Raw genomic sequence first — 21,898 nt, 5'->3', positions numbered from 1 at the left:
TGCCTCTGATATAAGCTAAACTATCGTCAGAAATGGACCAGCATCGCCATCGCGTAAAATAAAATTTTGTGTGCGCGCTTTAATGTTCAGACGATGCGCCACTTTTTATGCGAACGTAAACGGGGCCTCCCAGGCACTGAGTGCCGGAATTCTTTCAGTTCAATGTTCGACGGCCCGTTCCGACCGCTGAAACGAGTCAGCAACGTCCCAGTTGGCGCGGCACAGCGAAGCGCAGTTCCTGACAGCCCGCGAGAGCTAAGCGATCGACACCACCCGCGTGCACCCCGCCCATGCAGCCCTCGCATATTGAGCAGGCTCCATGTCGCCCTCCATTGTGTGTCGCGGCGAGACCGCTCTTCTGCGTACGCGTGACAGTCGACGCCGAAAACGAAAACCCCGGCGATGGTGTCGAAACCGTTGTCGCTGTTGATGATAGCTCTGATCACGCGTCCGTTGTCGGGCCAGGTGATTGACATCGGCAGTTGTCCGGCGGTCAAGGTGCAGGAGAAGCTGGATCCGAACAAGGTAAGAACTGCCTGCCACTTCGTAGTGTCAACGCGGTCTAAGCACGTTGAACTTGTGCTACGTAGACTCTTCATTCTAAAATGACAGAGCGTGCAAACACGGACACAAGAAACAAGTCACAACACCACAAACGCCGACTAACAGTAATAACAATAACGCCGGAGTGATAGGTTCGCCTATTGCATGGCCACGCGCAGATAAGTTTTCGTGCCTTCTTTTTTTGCCGCCGTTTTGCGTCTCTTCAGTTGTTAGTCGGCGTTTGTGGTGTCCTGACTTCTTTCTTGCGTCCGTTTGCACGCCCTGTCTTTTTAGAACGAATACTTACCGACTAGCTCAGCTCTCTGTTATTATAGACTCTTTTTTATTTTGGCGCAAGATGAATTTTATAAATGGACGACGTGCGTGAAGCTAAAGCTTGCAAACCACGTATATGCAGGAATGCTACTGTCATGAACACAAACGCAAACAAGGCGTTATGAACTTGAAAAATTTGTGTAATGATGAAAGGAGCAGAATTAAGTGGCGCTGCGGCCGTTTGGCTCCTGAAGTGAGAACAAGGGGATGCAACTCTCGCGACGATAGGAGACGGACCGAGTTCAGCAGTCGTTCTTGTTGTCCTCTGAGCATGGCGTTCAGTAGTCCTAGCGTTGCGGTAGTTGCGTCCCCTTCTTTCTCACTTCAGGAGCCAAGCAGCTGCAGCGCCACTTGTGCTGCTTCCATGATTACACTCTGAACATCCCAACAAATAGCGTGGCGCGCTACATTCCAAATAGCTCCCCTTCCGACAGATTGCGCGTACTAGAACCATAGGTTTCGCTGTACTTCAGCTCACCTTTGGCAGCCTTGGGATGGTCATGCGCTTGAAGCGTTGAAGCTCGTGCTTGTATGCTCTAACAAAGTTTCAACTCACGTGCACGCTAACTTACGCGGTCATATATCGTAATGGTACAATTGCGCTTGACGCTGTTATCGCCTTCAGTATGGCAATGCAAGCACCGCTTTTACATCTCTGACATGGTAACGCGAACGCTTACTCACGCACGCTTAATTAAAAAGTAATCACATAACACGGACCGCGTGCCGAAACGGCCGTCCGCGCCGGCTACTGGCGAGCTAGCTGTCTGCTGTCCAGAGCCTTCCTTGTGCAGATGCGCGCCCTTTTGTGCCCATATATGGGCATGCCCGCGGTTATCGCTTCTGTCAGCGGCTCGCAGATTATCACGATTTCGGTGCAAAAGGATTCAGCGAATATTAGAGCAAAGACGCTAACGCTTCCATCACCCCTTATACAGAACAGCGACGTCATCTTGCGCCAAGATCGTGGTAACCGATGAGCCCCTGACGGAACCGATAATCTGACGTGCCTGCGGGCACAACAAGCCGCGTATCCTCCCAAGCAACATTCTTCAGAGCAGACAGCTCAAGTAGATGTCCGAGACGGTCATTTCGGCGCTCGCGTGGTCCGTTATCCTGTGGTCGACTGCATAGCTTAGCTCGCAATGCCTTGTGGGGCGTTAGTGTGGGATCACATTTAGCGACCGTGACTGTCATTTACGCAAGATTTTGGAGACCAGCGCCGGATGCGTACGGCCGTCTACTGCTCGCAGCGGTTTGGCATCGTGCCAACCGCGGTAAGATGGCGGTCTAAAAATGTTGTCGTTGAGCCAGAAGTATCGAGAAATATCTCAATTTCTCAATGCGTGGGAGGAACACAACACACACAAAGAAACAGTGCTCATAAGTGAATTGAAACAGCTCCTGCTGATTCCGTGGCAGAGCATAAAACTCGAGGCTCCCGGTAGGACCCAACGTTACTAGAATAGACTCTAGTAACGTTGGAGCACCCTGAATTCACGAAACGTTGACACTTTGGTGATATCTGTAACGTCCCCACATCGAACGCATTTTACCCCTTTGCTCCTGCGGGAAGCAGAAACATTATTTTTTCGCGTTATTCGAAAGCATGGTTTTCATTAAATGGGCTCAAAACGTAGTGAAGACAATAGTGCGTGGACAAAAAATTTGTTTTCTTTTTAAAGGTGTCATGGAATTCTGTATTATAACAGTCTGAATTTATGAGTCGACTGTATACACTCGCATTAATTAAGGCAGAGCGGTACTGTGTATAACAGCGGACGAATAGTAGCCACTCTATCGGTGTGCAGACATTCACAGCGCTTGTACAAAGTAAATTACAGCAATGGAAAGGTTTTGGCGCGCTCGCGCCTGCCAACTGATCCACGTGGTTTCTGTGGCGCCATGCCGGGCGCAGTTTTCAGGCAAGTGGTTCGAGATCGAGCGTACCTTTGCCAGGCGAAGCAATCAGCGGCTGCATTGCGTCAGCGTCGAGTACTACTACGACGGCCAGGGAAAGTTCTCTGCGGTCAACAGCGCCGTTCTGCCCAAGTAAGCGTGCGCCAACACGACGCCGTTGAAGAGATAATTATCTCGCTCACTGAACTCTCTTTCCAACGCCTCGGAAGTAATTACGAAGCAACGCATTATAGATAAGGTTGCATCTTCGTTGGCCGTTGACGCCCAATTTAGGGCGGCAGACGCCTTTTGTGCAGATATAATTTTACGCAAAAGCGTTTTCGTCGCAAGGGTATAAGCGCATAGCTTCATGCGCGCACAACGCACATACGTTAACGAATGTAAAACTAACACCAGTGCTATCATTGCAGTGAATAGCGACGTCATTCTGGTCGCTCAGTGGCGCTTCAGTTTCGGTTTCGCCGGTGAATTTGGTCGAGTTTCATTACTCCGAAATGATTACCAAAGGCCGCTTTTTCGGAATCTCGAAGCGGCGATGGGCTCTTCGCAGGAAGGAATCGATCGCCTGTTTCCACTAATTAAAGAGATAATGAATTTCCTTTCTTTAATTACTGTCGCAATTGACGTCTCTGGTCATATCAAGATGTCCGCCACTGCAGAAAAAAAGTGATCAACGCAGCGGGCAGCTATCCTATTTCTCTTAATTTTGATAATCTACGGACGCATTTCGTGAAACCGGTATATGTATATATAAGCAGTGTAACATCGATTACGTTCGTCTAAGACTGTCGCATCGTTTTTGGCTAACATACTTCAACATGTAGCTTCCAGTTAGCGTGCGGCTTAAAGGGAGTAGTAATTGTACAAAAAGTCATTATATATTAGAGCCTGTGTGATGCTGTGTTACTAAATTCTCTAATATGGTATGTCTCTGCGTGTTTCGTGTATACAGTGGACACACCAACCGCGTCCTGGGTGAGCTTACGATCCTCAACAATACAGAACCAGCCAAGATGTCAATGAAGTTTTACGCTAGGAGTAAGTATAATACAAAAGCGGCAAAGATGAGCTGTTGAGTCTCATTCTGCTATGCACATTAATATATATACAGGGTGTTTCAAGAAATGTGTCCAACCTCAAAAAATCAGGAAAATGCGATATTTGCTCGGGGCTTTCAGAATTGCTTTTTCTGTAGCGACAGGAATTTTAAGGTAGTTAAGGACATCGTTTAGGACAGTAATTAAGAAAGTTACATAAATTAACTTTTCAATTAGTTATTAACTTTTTAATTAGTGGAGTTAGGTGATTGTATCAAATAAGAGAATTGAAGTTCTTCATGCGAGAAACCCATCCGAGCTTTGAGATTTCGAAAAAGCTTCCTTTAGTAATTGTTGTGACGTAATAAAATTCAACGAAATGCAAAGGCTTTCAACAGCGAAAGCCATTGAATTCGGTTGAATTTCATTACTTTGTAATTATTACTAGCGGCCGCTTTTTCAAAATCTCAATGTTGGGATGGGTTTCTGGCGCGAAGAACTTCAATTCCCCAATTTGACACAGTCACCTACCTCCACTAATTAAAAATGTCAATTAATTTAACTTTCTTAATTACTGTCTCAAGTCATGTTTCTAACCATCTTAAGATGCCTAGCGCTACAGAAAAAGTTATTCACTCATTTGGACGCCCCAGAAAAATATGGCAGTTGCGTTCTTCCATGTTTCTGTTTAGGTTTCGCCATTGAATTTGGTTGAATTCCATTACTTCGTAATTATTACTAGATGCCACTTTTTCGAAATCTCAAAGTTGGGTTGGTTTTCTGGCATGAAGAACTTCAATTCCCCCATTTGACACAACCACCCAACTCCATTAATTAAAAAGTTAATTAATTTAACTTTTTTAATTACAGCCCTAAATAATTTCTTCAACAATCTTAAAATCCCTGCCACTACAGAAAAAGCAATTCTGAAGCCAGCAATCCAATATCGCATTTTCCTGAAATTTGAGAAGGTTGGACACATTTCTTGAAACACACTGCACGCACAGCTGAATACAACCCGAGTGCAGCCTATATACTGCTCCAATCTGGTTTTCAGATCCGGAGCAACGCCCATTTTGGGTGCTTTACACAGACTACGACAAGTGTGCCATCGTGTACCGCTGCCGCCGTTCCCTGTGGCTGCACACTAGTACGTGAGTTGCCTGCGGTTATAACACAATAGTAGCACCCGTCGTTATCCCTTCTTTCGGAATAATTTTACCTATAGCACGTTTTTTGTTTCAATTATTATTTCTTCTTCGATTGCTTCACGGTTCTTCCAACTTCGAGGCAATAGCCGTGCTCAGGGTTTTCCATAGGATCCGGACGGGGGGTCTGCTATCCTGTGCCCGCACCTATGTTCGCGACACACAGCCCTGGTGTTATTTGTTTCTGTTTTTGTTTTAGACAATACAGAGTTTTTATAAAAGTCCTATGACAGTAAGGCTGCTGTCGTTTTCGCACGCGAACTCCACGTCGAGTCGGAAATGCTTTGCCGCAGGGCAGGTGTTTATATTACAAAGTTGTAGTGCGTGCCAATTCACGACATACCTATTTTTTAGAAATCACGAAAGTTGCACGGAGTTCGAGATATTCATAATCGAATTTCAAAGGCGAAATCGAAACTGATCGCGCGGCGAAACACCGAAAGCGCGGCGAAACACCGGAATATGCCTCCCAAGCTCGGCCAGGGGGCGCTGCGTCGCACGCGTTTCGCCGCCTTTCTTGCGAAAACCGGTCGCTCCTGTCCCCACACCAGCCTTTTGACTGCGCTGTCTCCGCACGTTCAGGCACCCTGCACGCGCTGTTCTCTGCTCGCCGTGCACGTGCAGCTTCACGTGTCGCTTGCTCTGAAGGTTTAGAAAGATCCCAGAGATGAAAAAAAAAACGTTTTAACGGTGGGAATCTTACCAGAGGAGGACCGTTGATCGACCACCTTTTCGGGACCGAGCAGGTCGTCAAGGGCGAGCTGTTTGTGCGAGCGCTACGTGCGTGCAGATGCTGAACGGGCACATTTCTTTGACATGAGTAGGGAGGTGACTGCGCGAGTTCTGTAATTATGTTACCGGTAACACGCACATTCGTTGCGGCAGTCGTGTATACTCGGAGCTGTCAGCAATCATCCAGCACGCTTTCGCGTGCGTTTTCTATTGATAACTTTTCAATTGCTTGGATGCCAAGTTTGTCGTGCGGCTTTAAATTTATGATGAGCTCAGTGTGAAGAGCATAAATTTACATCTGCCCTGTTGAGTCACTGGCTGCATCGCAATGCGCAGTGTTCAGTTTCGTGGGAGTTTCACTTTTGCCGAGGTTTGCATCGAATGATAACAACGTCGGATCGCAAGTTTAATGTCGCCTTGGATTTTTTTAGAGCTCCCTTTGACAGCATAATGATATACGGAAACAAAAAATAAATAGATATTTCATGCCCACTTCGACCATGCATGTTTCTTGCAGATGCGTGTTTCATTTCGAATAATATCGACGTCTGATCACGCACCGTGTTTGCTTATGCGAATGTCGCTTTGGTTGTTTCGACAGCTCGCTTGGTCAGCATCATACTATACAGGGGCGTAGCCAGGGGGGGGGGGTGTTCAAACCCTCCCCGAAAATTTTCAATTTTGCTTGCGTATATGTACACGCACACATACAAACGCACGCACAAACATATATACATAAAGTATGGTTGGACCCCCCCCCCCCCCCCCCGAGAAAATTTCTGGCTACGTCCCTGATACTATACAATACCCACTGGGATCGCGCATGTTTATGCTTATGCCGAGATTTGTGCCCAATAATAAGCGCATCTGAATTCTCGAAGCCATCGAAAATTTAATTGCCACCTTGGTTCTTTTTTCAGCTCGTTTCCAAGGCGGCATGCAAGGCTTTTTATTACGTGCCGAACGCATGGCATTAATACGAGGCACGCCGTGGTGGATTAATTCGGATTAGTTTCGGCCACCTGGGTTTCTTTAACGTGTACGTAAATCTAAGTACGCCGGTGTTAGTGCATTTCGTTCCCATCGAAATGTAGCTGCTGTATGCGTGAATCGAACCCATGACCACGATTTTAGCAGCGCAACACTTCAGCCTTCTAAGCAATCACGGCGTGTCGCATGCAAGGCCAATATAAACGCTCAGTGCAAACATACAGCTTAATTCTGTTTACAGGGAGCCGCGACGGGAAATGTACCGCAATCAGCTGAATTAAACACTTAGTACTCACGGTACGTTATTTAAACTGTGGTGTAATAAGCCCAAATGCTCCGCTGCTGTAACATTACAAATGGTTGACTCGGAAAGCCAGCGCGCAATCTCGAAACGTACAGCGGCTGTCTATTTATTGCAACTTCGGTTCACAAACGCACTTCCCTTTCAAATGAGCACGATCATCGCGTTTCTCCCCGTTAATAGTTCGTAATACTGTGTACGACAAAAACTGCTTCAAGGTGACAAGACCGCGAAAGCATCGCGGCGAACTGCCATAATCCACTCTTGACGCCTCTGCTCCTCGGACTGCTTGCATTGGAAACGGTAGAACATGACAGGAAGTTTTCGGCTCTTCGACATTTTTAAACTTTTGTGACAGTTCACAATGCAGCAGGACTGCGTGCCTGCTTTCGAGTACGACGAAGGAACGGCACCCATAGCGTGAAAAATGCGAGATAAAAGCCCCGGGGAGCACGTTCTCCGCGCGCGCGATGGGAAAACCAAGCAAGAGCGACCCGTCCCAGCTACCGGAGTTTTGCCCTCTCTCCGCTGGGGCGGCGGACGGCGCTGCGCAAACTTGAGCGTTGGAGGCCTATGGCACGCGCCGCGGCCGTATGTCTTCGTGAAAAGCTGCAAGTCATCTCTCTTGTGCCCGCGCATCGCCTTACTTTTGCGCGTATTGTTTGGTGCTTATCTGTTTCTTTCGAACTGTGCACAAGAAAACCGCAATATCAACCTTTTCTTTGGCTGGGAAGCATAAAACTCAGGGGCGGACACTGCGGCGCCTCTTCTTTCAGACAGGCGAAATAGTTTCACCCATCTCACGTACGCAAACGTTAAGCTGTCCACCAGTGTATTTCAGAATCCTTGCCGACCTCTCCGACCAGATTCTGCACTCAAATTTCATCAGTTCCCTGTCACGTGTCATTCCGGTGTTCCGCCAAGCTTTGTGCGCGCCGGGCGGGTGCGATCAGTTTCGATTTCGCCCTTGAAATTCGATTATGAATATCTCGAACTCCGTGCAACTTTTGTGATTTCTAAGAAACTGATATGCCATAAATTGGCACGCACTACAACTTCGTAATATAAACACCTGCCCTCAAGTCAATAATTAAAACGTTAATTAATGAGTTCTTGTTAATTAGTCGCAACATGTGTCATTTTAAATGCGGCAAAGCATTTCCGCCACGACGAGTAGTCGTGGCGGAAATGCTTGACAGGAGCCTGACTTTCATAGGATTTTTATAAAACATCTGTATTGCCTAAAAAAACTGTATAATTTGTAACAAAAACGGCGGACGGAAAACTACAGTTATAATGGTAACATTTATATACGGGTAATATTTTCACATTTCTGTGCAACTATAAATTAGATATATCTTTTACGTTAACCTTTGCTTAGGCAACCTTCTATCGTGGGAAAATAAATAAAATTAGGCGGGAGCGTTAGTCAAGCAGCCAGCAATCTGTGTAGTCGTCCCCTTTGTATTTTGTCTCAAAAAATTTGGCTGAACGTGTGAACCTGCTCGGAAAACTCCATCCGATGCGCTCTGTTCCAAGTAGACACCTCATATGACACGCAATCGCACAAGGCCTTAGCCCACCGCTCTGCGCACGTTTCGTCCCGATATACAGTTAGAACTCGATTTAACGAAGTGATTAGCACGCTCGAATTATTTTGTTAAAGGGACACTAGTGAGCAAAAATACTTTTCTCATATTAGTAAATTGCTCTTTCCAAATTCCAAAATCACCACGCTTGCCACGAAAAGACGTTTGTTAAGCAAGAAAGCGCACAAAAAGAAATTGCGGGTGGCTCCACTATGATATTCCCACACAAAACGACATGACGTCATAGATTTTTACGGCGTCTACTAGGCTCTAAGTAGTTTTTAATCGCCCCGCCACGGTGGTCTAGTGGTTATGGCGCTCGACTGCTGACCCGAAGGTCCGGGGATCGAACCACGGCCGCGGCGGCTGCATTTTCGATGGAGGCGAAAATGTTTGAGGCCCGTGTACTTCGAGTTAGGTGCACGTTAAAGAACCCCAGGTGGTCGAAGTTTCCGGAGCCCTCCACTACGGCGTCTCTCCTAATCACATCGTGGTTTTGGGACGTTAAACCCCAGATATTATGATTGTTGTAGTTGTTAATCAGTAAAAACGAAGTACATTGTCCTCTGAGGGGGCCATAGATTTAAAATACCAAGTTTCAGGAAATTTCTTTGAGCCAATGTCGCCAAAATACGAAGAATACGCAATGAAATCCCTGACGTCACGCACGGAGATTCCAGCGCGAAATTTAAGTACGAAACTCTGACTGATTTTCTCCACTGATGATAAAATTAACACAGTTTATCAATGTAAACCGATTCATTGTTTCGCTTTAAGTCGGGAAGTTTGTAAATTTGGGAAAATTAATTTTTTTGGTCCTTCAATATTCAAAATTGTGACGTAGCGACACCGAAAAGCTACCGCGCCACTGTTTTTGCCGGGAACCTACGCCTGCGCACATAGGCGTGCGCAGGGTTCCACTTCAGGGGGCCGAAGGTTCTTCGCAGCGCCCCCCTCCAAATTATGTCAATGTATGGCGCTAACATTGCACCCCCCCCCCCCACCGAGTCCCAGCCGCCCCCCTCCCTATTACGTCAATGTGCGGAGCTGACTTTGCTCCCCCCTCTCAGGCGAATAGGAGGGACGGCCGTCCCCCCCCCCCCCCCCCCCTTGTGCCCACGCCTATGCCTGCGTACGTACAAAAGTACCCGAGGGCGGCCCAAGAATGGAGCCTCCCATGTCGCCCAGATATCGGGGGGAGGGGGGGGGGGGGGGGCAGGACGAGGCGATGCAATGCACGTAGACGGTCACGTGAAGCTATGACAAGCTATGACAAGCTACCGATAGGCGAAGACGCGGATCACAAATGCAGTGATTGTGCGAGCAGGCCGAGCGAGAATGAACGCTGAACAAGATCATTCGAGTGATTGCGGTCGAACGCCATGAAGTCAATATGTACAAATATGCTGATAAGTTGCGAGGAGATAATCACTGCTTCGTTAGATCGGGAACTTCGTAAAATCGGGTTTCTTTAGATCGAATTTTAACTGTACTAGCGAATAATCGGTTGTTTATTTCAACGTGTACATTAATCATCTTCGCTGCAACGTGCAAGTACGGTGGGTGCTGTCCGGTATAGCGTAGCAGGAAATTTTTTTTCGGGGCGGGTTCAACCATACTTAGTATGTTCGTGCGTGCGTTTGTACGTGTGCGTGTATATGCAAGTACACATGCAAAATGAAATATTTCGGGGGGCTGAACCCCCTCCCCCTTCCCTGACTACGCTAGTGGTGCTGTCGCACCCGTCGTCCTTTCGGGGGAGCGTGCGCCGAGCGCGGCGGAGGCGCGACATGATCACGTGTTGGGTGGGCCAACTCCCTGGCTTCAAGTGCTCTACGTCTACGCAGTAGAAAGCTGGGAGGCCAGATTGCATAGAAATGTGATCATTAACATTCCGGCTAAGTATTACATCGAAATTCGACCTTCAAACAAATATCCACGTCCTCAAAAAGAAAGAAAGGGCCAAGCTGGGGCATTCATAAGACATAATTCGGTGAGGGAGCTTCCCATGGTAATTCTCGTACATCCTTAGAATGTCCTCCACACCCCGACAAGGTTATGCATTAGGCATCCCACGGTTGCCTGCGTCGTCTGGGGATGTACACTAAAAAAAACCACACCATCTACCGCTAAAGGGGACCATGAGGCGATGCGAAGCAGTGTTTCGGCATGTAGAGCCTGCGTTTCAGAGGTGGAGTGGTGAGGGGGAAAGGGGAGAGGGGGAAAGGGAAGGGGAGGAGGAGTGGAGAGGGGGAACGGAGAAGGGGTGGGAAAGGGAAATGGGAGGGGAAAAGGAAGGGGAGAGGGGAGAAGGTTTGCGCATGCGCAGTAAGGGTGGTCACGCCGCACACCACCACCACCGGATTGAACTCCGCTATAAGATGCTTCGCATCTAACATAATTTGCTTTTCATCCTCGTATGCAAACACCTTGGGCGACCGACTAACAGGGCACCTTCAGTGCAGAAATTTTTCTATGGTGCGGTTTACAGAGAATTTCGATTTCGAGAGGGAAGGTGTATAAGCGTCTTAGTTAAAGGGTGTAATTTTGTCATCCTGTTGAAGAGCTTGGGGGGGAGGGATGCAAGTATAAATGCCTGTTTCTATGCATCAGAGAGTCTGAAGTAATTTCTTTGTGCGCTTAAACATAGATCGTGAATATATAGTAACGCCACCAACGAAATGCGCTTTACTTCGAAGTGCTAGAATTTTCCGAGCAATGTAGCCTGTACACTTGTTTTCTGTTCACGCAGTGTACGTTTGGATCCTCTGCCGAAACCACACAGTAACGGAGCCTTACCTCGCAAATCTGCGTGGTTACGTCCAGCAGTGGACTGGCATTCCAACACGCCTGTTCAGCAAGACACCTTGCAAGTAGCTGTCGCTTCGGCTACCCAATGCGGCTACCAGTGTGGCGTCGACCACGAGCACGGCATTCTGGGCTGCACAGCCAGACGTGCAGGCTCCACCGCCAGATGGCCGAATAAAGCAACAACAGACCAGTTGGAAAAACTTTGTAACTTTTCTTCATTGATAATGATTCACTGTACAAATGATAAAACCATTACGAACACGAACAACATAATATCTTGAGCAGACAACTTGGCAAGAAGACGCTAACGAATCCCGAACAAAGGGTGCAGCGACGCGCTCTTTGAACGGCGACCATGTGTGTGGTCCAGGCGGTGCCATTCGCACGCAGCGTCCCGGGAGGGTCACGAAACGACGGCAGAGGGGCGGGTGAAAGAACGGGCAGCCGTTATATGTCTCAACAAACGTCAATGAACAAGACATCGTGCGCTGAACACTCGCAAAAGTATGGGCGAGTGGCCACAAGAACCAAGGGCCGAGAGAAAAAGGCGAGATATTTAAAAAAAGAAAGAACAAACGAAACTTTTTACAAGTTGATTGCTTTCACACACGGCACTCAAATCCGTTATCTGGTGTCAGATGCGCTACACCAAGTCAGAGGGGGAGCAGTATGGCAGTTTGTTTCCGCAACAAAAGTGCGGGCTCCAGTTTTTTTTATGCTGTACAGTATTATACAAAACATGCGGCTCGGCTACAGCATGCACAGGCTCCTCCTGCTTCAATGCCCACAACACACTTTAAGAACGCCTGCCAGGCAACACAGCAATCCATCTAAGATGTGGTACTTCAGACCAGCTGGGTTGTGATTTCGGTCACACCATGCCAAGTGCAGTGTATTTTTGTTTATAACAACACACCTCCAGTCATATTACCAACTTACCAGATTTAAACCAGAAAATGACCATTGAATGATTACCGGAGTGTAGCAATAACCTCACACCAACATTCTGGAGCTGTTTTTTCTTTTCTCCCTTTTTTTTTCTGCCAATGATCTCCAACTTTTTCCGATCTCTCATGCGTCTAAATTAAGCAAGCTTGAAGGTATTGTGACTGTCAGAAAAGCTCGTAACACTTTTGTTCTTTTAGCTATGACCTACTAACAATGCTGCTGCCTGGCGATCAGCTAACAGAAATCAAGCCTGCAGGAGAAGCCTCCTCAACTGAGCCTCGACCACATGTGGTGGGCACACATTTTTCTGCAATGGCCACAAGTTCACTACAAAAAACGCCCGATAATGACACGATAGGGAATGCGATGACCCATGGCTCTAAAACATTGCACACACAAATTTCTGCACCAAGAAATGAACTTTTCAACAAGGGAGGGGCGAAATACACAGAGCTATAAAGAGAACTGTTTAAAAAAAGCTAGTGAAACTGTACAGCAAAACGCACACGTCATCGTTCATCATTTCTCCTGTTTGCTCATGAACAGCACAAGAGATGGATGCAGAAAGGAAGAGGTATGTTCGGTCCCTGCGACAGTGCGCATGTTGCCCTCCGTCACTGAAAAAAGAAAAGATGCATGCACAAGCACCTGTTAACAAGAACGTGCTCATGGGTGCCTCAAGTGCGAAATCTTGGGCCAGGGGTTACAAGGAAAGAATGAAACACGGGAAGCAAGAACCTCGCCATACAAAAGAACACCCAGGACTGTCCTGACCAAGCATTCAAGTCCTCCATCAAATGCATTTTAACACGTGCCAGCTGAATACGACACCACAGGCCCTTTCTTGAAGCTCTGAATGCCGTTCCCCGTACCGTCACTTGCCCCCAAGCGACTTGTCGAAATGCAAAGCTTCCCGATGGAACCAAAGCTATGGTACAGTGACCAGCACACTGCCTGCCTGCTCCAAATGCCTGTCTTCGCTTTGTACAAACCACATCAGTGCTCCCAACTTGCTGTGGCAAAGAAGCCTTGACATCAATAACAAGCAGTCCTTCAAACTCACTCAAGAAACGTGCATTTAACAAGTGCTTCTTTCATCACTTTTGCCACTTTGACTGTGCAAGCAGACAGGATTTTAAGCGCATCAATTTTGAATCCAAAACTCTTAAAACATTGCTTGGAATGCTAGGTAACAACAAAAAATTCGTTTAGTATCCACAGCAGGTGAACAAATAAAGAAATTCATGCAGCCAAAATTAAACTGGGAGTCACCACCAATAGCTGATTGCACATGCCCACTGCGCACAAGTGTAAATGCTTGCACGGAAGCCTAGCTGTATTTAGTGCACAAACTGGACACCAGGATTGCCTGAGCACTGCGCTAACAGAAATAGCAGATAAACAGTTCCTGCAATAGTAGTACAATTTCTTTTTCAATTTCTCATTTTCTGCACACAGCTTTGCTCTAGGTTTACCAATAGAAATACAGCCGACCACATCCACGTACAGAGTCACCAGAAAAGCTCCCAAAGCAAGATTACTTGGCACTTCTGGAGGCTGGCATGGTAATATCACTCAAATAATGCTTGCTCCACAAATAAGCACAACCAAATTTGTATGACCAGTAAGTACATTGAGCCTGTCTTTCTGTTAATTTTGTTTAACATCTGTGTCGAACATTTTAGCAGAGATCATGTGTACGAACATGCAAGAACCATTCTGCCGATGACTCATAGCAACGAATGTTGATATAAGCTCATAATGAAATGACTGGTGTAAAACAGCAATGAGCGACTGCACGTGACACTTGCACGCAATAAACATAGAAAACATAACAAGGTAAAAGGCCATTTGCCATGAAACAAAACCATGATGTACATGTTCCACTAGTGGTGGTGGCTGAATACTGAAATTTCACCATGGCGTGGTAAGGACTAGGCTATCAAAACAGCCAAATAGCCACTGTCTTCAACTTGCAGTGTAGCCATAACAAAAATGACACAATGTCATCAATATAAATGCTACATTTCTAAATGTAACATGTACACACTGGACATATAAGCCAGTAATATAAGCTGTAGGGAGAGATTGCAATGACGTCCATGAAAAGCGTGCTACCTTGATGCTATACAGTGAAATAAAATTTTCATCTCAATCGAAAGAGTCACCGCTTTGCGACACTGCTGTGTCAACTGCCTCTGGACATAAAGGCATAGTTCATGGCAGCTATTTTACAGTACAAAACCACAGGCAAGCAACATGCCACATTTTCACTAGTATAGCCTACACTGATTCAGGATGTTTAAGTACAACGTTGGGGGTGGGTTTTACACTAATTTTTCTTCAGGCCCAGCTACACGACAGTGCACAGCATGCTTCCTTTATCTGCATACAAAACTCTAGTGGCATAAAGCAAATTTTTTTTAGCGCTTTGCATTCTGTCAGAAAATGTGCCATGTTTCCCTTTTGTAGAGAGAGTCGAGTGCTGTTGCAAGCAATTATTGGCACAAGTTTTTCCTGAAGCTCTTGTTTCATATTTTTCTAAAGGCTGAAACTGGGAATACAGGTAACACACAGAAAGCTAGTTAGACAATATGGTGTGTAGGAGACAAAATGTGAAATGACATCAATTTTCCAAAGTTTAGGCTGATAACATCAGAAGGAAGCATAACCCACAACCACAGTAGTCATAATTTGTGGACATTTACACATACTTGCAGATAAGCTTTAATATATTTGGCACAATTAAATTTTTTGTTTCTTTTTTGCAGTTACATTGTGCAAACATGTTGCCAGCAGATCAGTCTAAAGCCCCCCTCTCTCTGCGTCACTGTCACCTGCCTCCGAAACACATCGCCATTTCGCGATCTGACGCTCACATCAGTCCCGCTTCTGCAATCTCCACTTTCAGGATGCCTGCTTCCTGAATTTCTACTCTCCCGTCTCACCGTCTCACGCTTGCACTTAAAACACAGTGTCCGAAGACAGCAGATGACAAAGCTTCTGCTGAAAACTACATAGAAGCCGAGACAACTTAAATTTTAGATCGATATCAGTAGCTGAGGAAATGAGCGAGAGAAGAACATAGAGGAGGAGGACAGGTTGCAGACACTTAGCCTAGTCAGCAGAAATTCATATGAAAAAAAAGGGACTTTAGGTCAACTAAACAACTCTAAAAAGAAAATAACTTCAGTTTGTCAGTGGAACCAAACAAATGAACCCTCCCCCAACTAAGCTGAGAGATGGTTATGCAATATTTGACTGCTGGTTTCGAACGAAATAACACATGTGAGCACTTTTTAAAAATTTTGAACTCCATGTTGGGTTGTTGCATCAGTGTTGGCTTAACCAGCGATCCCACACCCCCACTTTTTTTTTGGGGGGGGGGGGGGGGGGGATTTTAGCTTTGGACAGCAGATTATGAAAGTAATGGCTGCAACTAAGGTCAATCCAGCTCTCCAATTAACTTATTAATATAAAGGTCTTTTACAACACGTAGTCACACAAACAGCTGAAACCCAATGCTATAAAGCTAGTGAAACCTGAGAATTCTCCACAACAGCAAGAAGTTTGAAGGCCAGTGATATAAGAAACACACTGCTGGAAGCACTTATTAGGTAAAATGTTTTGAGTCCTTTAAAACACTGGTGTTCTGCACTCCCAACAAAATTACACTAGTGATAATATTAAATGAAATATCAGTTAAACCTTGAGCACAAAATCAAGCAATTCACTTGTAACATACTGTGGTCTGCTCATTATGATTCGTTCTGAAGAAATAAAAGAAAGAAAAATGCTGTGCTAGCTAAAACCGATGTCAAAACGCTGTTATTGCAGATTGCAAGAGGTCCGAAATTCGCGTTAAGGTTATGAAAAACAAAATAAAACGCTACATAAGCTGACCTTGCAGCTCAAATGCTGATATATGAGAGCATGGGAAACATGGAAAGTGAGGATGCAAGTACTCTAATGTTGCAACATGTCCGTTTTCAGACAAGTGGATATTTTTACACACTTTATCAATTTCAAGACCCACATTCCCAGTTTAATAATCAGTATACAAAAAAAAAAGGAGCACGAGATTTGGGCACATGTGTACGCCAAACAATATCAACAACAAAAAATAAGGAGGTCATGTTAACCTCCTATATATTTACACAACAAACGATGTGGCTCTACAGATGCCAGCCCAGTCACTATTTTTCCTGCTCCTACAGCGGCAGGTCTAAGGCTTCTGGATGGACAAATAAGAAGCTACCAAAACAAAGTTCATACTGTACAAAACAAACTTAAATCCAACAGTGCTATGAGAGCAATCTGGTGACTCTGCCACAGTCGGAAGGTAGGTGCATGCACACTTACTGACTGCCGTTGCCTTCATCAAAGAAAGCCGGTTAGGCCAGAACTGCACAAGAAAGCATGGCACAACTGCTGGGCATCAGCAGAGCACCAACGTTGCAAGTTTGGTGCATTTGTGCTTCTTGTCTTACAATGCGCTGTTACGAGCAGGAATTGCCACTGCCTCTGAACAGTCTTGATAGCAGTTGCTGCAACAAAGCAGTGGCTGATGTGCCACAATTTGGTACTACTAAGTCACAACAGTAGGCCATTAGTGTTGCAAGGCAGTAGCCATGTATGTCCCAGCTGCTATTTACAACATTTGCAAAAAATGAAAAGAGAATGCATCTTGTCAAGTGACAGTGGCACCTAAGGTGCAATTAGCCCAAACGGGTGCCACCAGTACTTTCCCGGCTAACGCGAAGGCAAACCAAGCCTCTGATTAAGATGGGTCAAATGGGTGCTGGCCAGACTTATTCATTAGCGTGTCCTGTCTTGAGGCATGTAGACAGTAGGACATGCATGACCCCGATATTTCTGCTAACAGCGAGACACTCGGAGAAAAAAATAGGAGGGCAAGTGCCTTTCATGCTTCCTTCAGAACAGTGTCAAGGCCCACTGTTCACCTTGCTGCACCAAATGTGCTGTGTTCCCCTCTTCACGAGCTCCATGCCACTAAAATCACAAACATGCAAGCCACGCAAGTATGCCAACGCAGAGATTTGTCTACTGACCCAAGGGACCTCGGTCAATAGCAGTCAAAGCAGGACCAGTGATGGGTTTTCTCAAGATGAAACGTACGCCCAGCATACCATCAATGTACACTCGGCACGCAGCGATTGGCTCGCTCTGACTGCTCTATGCTTGCTGGCAACCTTCCTCCCACATAGACGAGTCGGCCTGCGTTTGTAGGCAAGAGCACGCAAGGTGCCACCAACGCGGGTATAAAAATGGGAAGGGTGGAAAAAACATCCCAAGTCGAGCATGACAATAAGAGATACAGGGAGAGCGGAGAAGGGAGTGCAAGGTCTGTGTGTGCCCTCGGTTCAATCGTGGCGGTCTTCGCTAGCCGTGGCTCGCCCCGCATCTGGCTGCGCCCGCGGAGTCTCTGGCGCCCTAAGCACTTCTTCTTCCTCCTCGTACTCTTCCTCTTCCTGGGGCGGCCATAGCTGTGGCGACCACTACGACCGGTCGAGGCGGAAGGCTTCCTCAGCAGCGGGATCGCTGATCACCGCCATGTCGGGATCAGTGAGGATCTGCAGCCCATCAATGTCGATGGGGTCGAGGCCTGCGCGGAGGGCCTCCTCTGCGGAGAAAAGGTCAGCCGAGTCAAACGAGCCCAGGGACTGGCCGTCCATCTTGGCCTGCTGCAGCGCCCCTTTCAGCAGAGCTGCGTCATCCGTGCCGGGTCCTGTAAAGTGCATCACAACATCTAAGCATGACCAACTGAAGCGGGTAAGCTCTGCAGAGAGCTACTGATGGACAAAAAATTTCTGCAATGACAAGTGCAGTCATCGGTTGATAATCCAGGTGCCGAAAATTCCGACATGGCTAATTATTCAAACAGCAACCATGCTGCAACACAACTTTACATTTAATCTTTATGTCTAAGCATGACCAAAATGTCGTTCAAAATACAGCTCTCTGTGATAACTGACCTCAGCCTCGCGATCATGTGCTAATTTTGTCAGGGAGTCAAACGTATACAGTAGAATCTCGATGATACGAATCCCGCGGGGTCACGAAAAATATTCGTATTAGCCGAAATTCGTATCACCAAAACACATGTAAAACTAGCTAAATTAACAGTCAGAGGCAAACTCATTTTTAGGAACACACAAAAAAAACATTTATTTCTTGCAGAAAAAATCTCTAATGTCTTTCTGCTTCTTTTTTTTCGCGAAGTCACTCAGCAGACTTCTTTGAAATCCGTAAAAACGCGTGCACGTGTCGTCGCTGATTTCATCAGCGGCCATAGCACGCCTCAGGACGTCGAGCGCGTGCAGCGTTTCAGCCGCCGGTGGTGGTCCTTCACCATCGCCCTCGTCTATGTTGTCGCCATCATCGCTGGAATCGGCAACCTCGCATGTGGCCTCCTCAACAATATCCTCCACCGTGCGCGCACCACAAGTGGCGAGGTTGTCATCCGCCGTGCAGAAGTCTTCAGCTGTACACCCAGCATCAAGCAGTTCCCAACCCTCAATTGGCTCTTCCTGCTCTGAGGGCACCTCTTCGGAACTCCTGAAGAAGCCGCATTTCGCAAAGCAGTTTGCTATGGTAGTCGGCGTTACTCGATCCCAAGCCATAGCGATAAAATGGATGGCGTCCAGGAGGCTTATTCGCAGGTCGCCTTCGTGTTTTCTGTCAATATTGGCAAGCAGGCGGCGCACAAGAAGGCCCTTGAAATGATGCTTGAGGTTTTTTATTATTCCAGCGTCAAGCGGTTGCAGGTGCGTCGTCGTGTTCGCGGGCAAAAAGATCAGTTTGACGTTTTGGAGCGTTACTTGCCTCGGGTGGGCGGCGCACTGGTCAAGAATCAAAACAATCTTCCGATTCTTGCAGGCCATCCTTCTGTCAAGGAGCGACAGAAATTCTTCGAACAGGGCCGCCGTCATCCACGCCTTTTGTTTGCGCGATAGACGCACGGCAAATGGCTCTCGCGCTTGAAACACCGAGGCTTTTGGGATTTGCCAATTACCGTCAGCTTAAGTTTCTCCGACCCGTCGGCGTTACAGCACAAAAGCACCGTTATTCGCTCTTTGCTTTTCTTGCCTCCTTGGCACGCTTCGCCTTTTAAGCAAAGGCTCTTCTCAGGCTTAAGGTTAAAAAACAGGCCAGCCTCGTCTGCGTTAAAAACATCACGAGGCTCATACCCAGAGATGAGTGACTGCAGCTTCGCGAGCCAGTCGCTAACAACGGTCTCGTCAGCCTTCTTCGCTTCCCCACAGACGCTTTTGTAAACGAGACCGTGTCTCGTCTTGAAACGGTGCAGCCACCCACCTGAGGCCTGAAATCCGTCGATGCGCAGAGCAAGTGCGATCTCGTCGGCTTTCTCACGCAACACTTTGCCATCGATGTTCACACCAGCTGCAGTAACCTCCTTAAACCAGGTCAGAAGAGCTTCTTCAAGCTTCACGTGTTGGGCTGTCTTCGCTTGCCTCGCGTTGACGTTGAATGAAAGTCCCGCTGTCCAACAATTGTGCTTAATGTCGACGTTGCGAGGCCTAGCTCCTTAGCCAACTCCGTGCGTTTTCTTTTGGGATCCTCATCGACCTTTCGAAGAATGTCCAGTTTCTCCTTAAAGGAGAGGGCTTTCCGCTTGCGAGACATAGCTTGCTGCCACTCGGCAAAAAAGGCACAATCACAACAAAGCAAGAACGCGGGCTCGAGCACAGCAACGACAACCACTCCGTCCGACGGCACGCATAGAAGAAAGAAGCTCCCGCGGACCGTGCCTCTCCCTCTCCGGCGTCTCCGCCTGCCGGCCTGCCTCCGCACCAAGAAAAACAAAACAAAAAAAAACGAGGCCAGCGCCATCTGTAATCTTCAAGAGAAAGCAAAAGGCACACTCCGGCCTCCGATACACGCAGATCTTGGAGGCTGTCGCGCGCTGCTCGCCGGCGGCGCTGGCAACGTGCCAAACCGGCGGCGCCGCACGCATTCCAGCGCCGTAAGTGCACGCTGCTATCTTCCGCGGCCGTCGGTGGGGCCAACGTTGCGTTGGGTGGGGCGGCGTTTATTCGTATCAAACGACGCGGGTCAAAAATCAGTTCGTAACAACCGTACTCAAGCACGTTGTAAATTAATGGGCCTTGGCCGGGACCACAGAAAAATTCGTATCATCCCGAAATTCGTATTAGCCGTGATCGTATCATCGAGATTCTACTGTATCACAATCCTTAATAGATATGTCACCAGCGCGTCTTCCAAAATGGGAACTACTGAAATGACCAGCCTAGCAGGTTCCGACCATGCCCAGGGCTGCGTACAAGCGCAGCCAAGCCACTAAGTCGTAAAAGCTACACGTGTGCAATTTGTCATGTGAATTTTGTTCTCTGTGCCCAGCACTAGCTAATTTACATTTTATGCAGCGACATCAACTTCAAACAAGTTCACGTGGCAAAGCCAGTTCCCTCGATGTCTGCCCATGACAAGGGTGGTAATGGAAGTGGCAGACATTGACTGCTGCAAAGAAGTATGTGATAATCTGGCAATCAGAGCGTGGTTGACACTGATGTTTTAAAAGATGAAGTTATGGGGCATGTACTAACTACCCTTATTTGTAGCGACAGCGTGACAATGGTTGAGATACAGGACATGATTTCGTAGTGGACTGATCATGCTCACAACATGGGTGGAGTGTTGCTCTCAACACCTATGAAGAGCAAAATGTGGGAAAAGGAATATCACCGGAAAATGCACTGCTACAAAAATTGCAGCCATGGGCCATAGGGTGCGTGTGCGCACCGCAAGGCAATTTAAAAAGTCATTGTTTTGCGACAACGGCAAAGCAGTGAATGCAATAGCAACAAATTGGAATGTGGTGCGAAGAACAGAAAGCAGCTCGAAATTTCCAGCGCGTCGCTCAAGCGCAAAGGACGCATGCAAAGAACACACACAGGAACACTTAAAGCGTGCTGCTCAAACATAAAGGATGCACGAAACAAACGCACAGGTATACACAGGACGAGTGCGAACTAACAACTGTCACAGTTGTTACTTCGTTCTGTTTGAACACCGCGCTCCTTTCGCAAATGCGGCCGCTGCAGTGAGCGAAGTGATGTTTGTACACTCTGTAACTTCAGCACAGACATCACGGTGAAAGCACAAGATATACAAACCACCCCCTCACGAGATAAGCGCACGCGCAGGTGACCACGCCCTGTAGGGCAAAGTGTGCCTGGCGAGGCAGGCAGCGCGAGCGCATCGCAACGAGCGGGGCAACGACCTTTAAAGCACGCCCTGCGTGCCGTCTCACTGGTGACCAAGAAAGCACGCTGAAGTAAATGGTGTATATAAATAGCTTGCCATTAGCATGCTGAAAGACGTACACATTGTGGCCTATCCGTCTAACACCGCGCGCTGTGGAGCAAGAGGTCGCCCGTTCGATTCCACGCTTCAGAAAAAATTTTTCTGAATTATTTT

At 47.2% G+C, this 21,898-nt stretch overlaps 1 protein-coding gene and 1 pseudogene across 1 annotated transcript; one reads left to right on the top strand and one right to left on the bottom strand.

Moving 5' to 3' along the window:
• The first annotated feature begins 219 nt into the window (after positions 1–219).
• On the top strand, positions 220–11,543 carry LOC119388392 (apolipoprotein D). The gene is made up of 5 exons (XM_037656098.2): positions 220–525; positions 2,798–2,931; positions 3,752–3,837; positions 4,894–4,986; positions 11,409–11,543. The coding sequence occupies exons 1-5, from the start codon at positions 403–405 to the stop codon at positions 11,531–11,533; spliced, it is 561 nt and encodes a 186-aa protein (XP_037512026.1). The 5' UTR covers positions 220–402; the 3' UTR covers positions 11,534–11,543.
• A 120-nt stretch (positions 11,544–11,663) lies between these two features.
• Positions 11,664–21,898, bottom strand: part of LOC119388391 (uncharacterized protein DDB_G0285291-like) — a 59,681-nt pseudogene continuing 49,446 nt past the window's right edge.

This window comes from Rhipicephalus sanguineus, chromosome 3, assembly GCF_013339695.2.
Source record: "Rhipicephalus sanguineus isolate Rsan-2018 chromosome 3, BIME_Rsan_1.4, whole genome shotgun sequence".
Lineage (NCBI taxonomy): Eukaryota > Metazoa > Arthropoda > Arachnida > Ixodida > Ixodidae > Rhipicephalus > Rhipicephalus sanguineus.
This window is presented reverse-complemented; position numbering and strand designations above follow the sequence as displayed.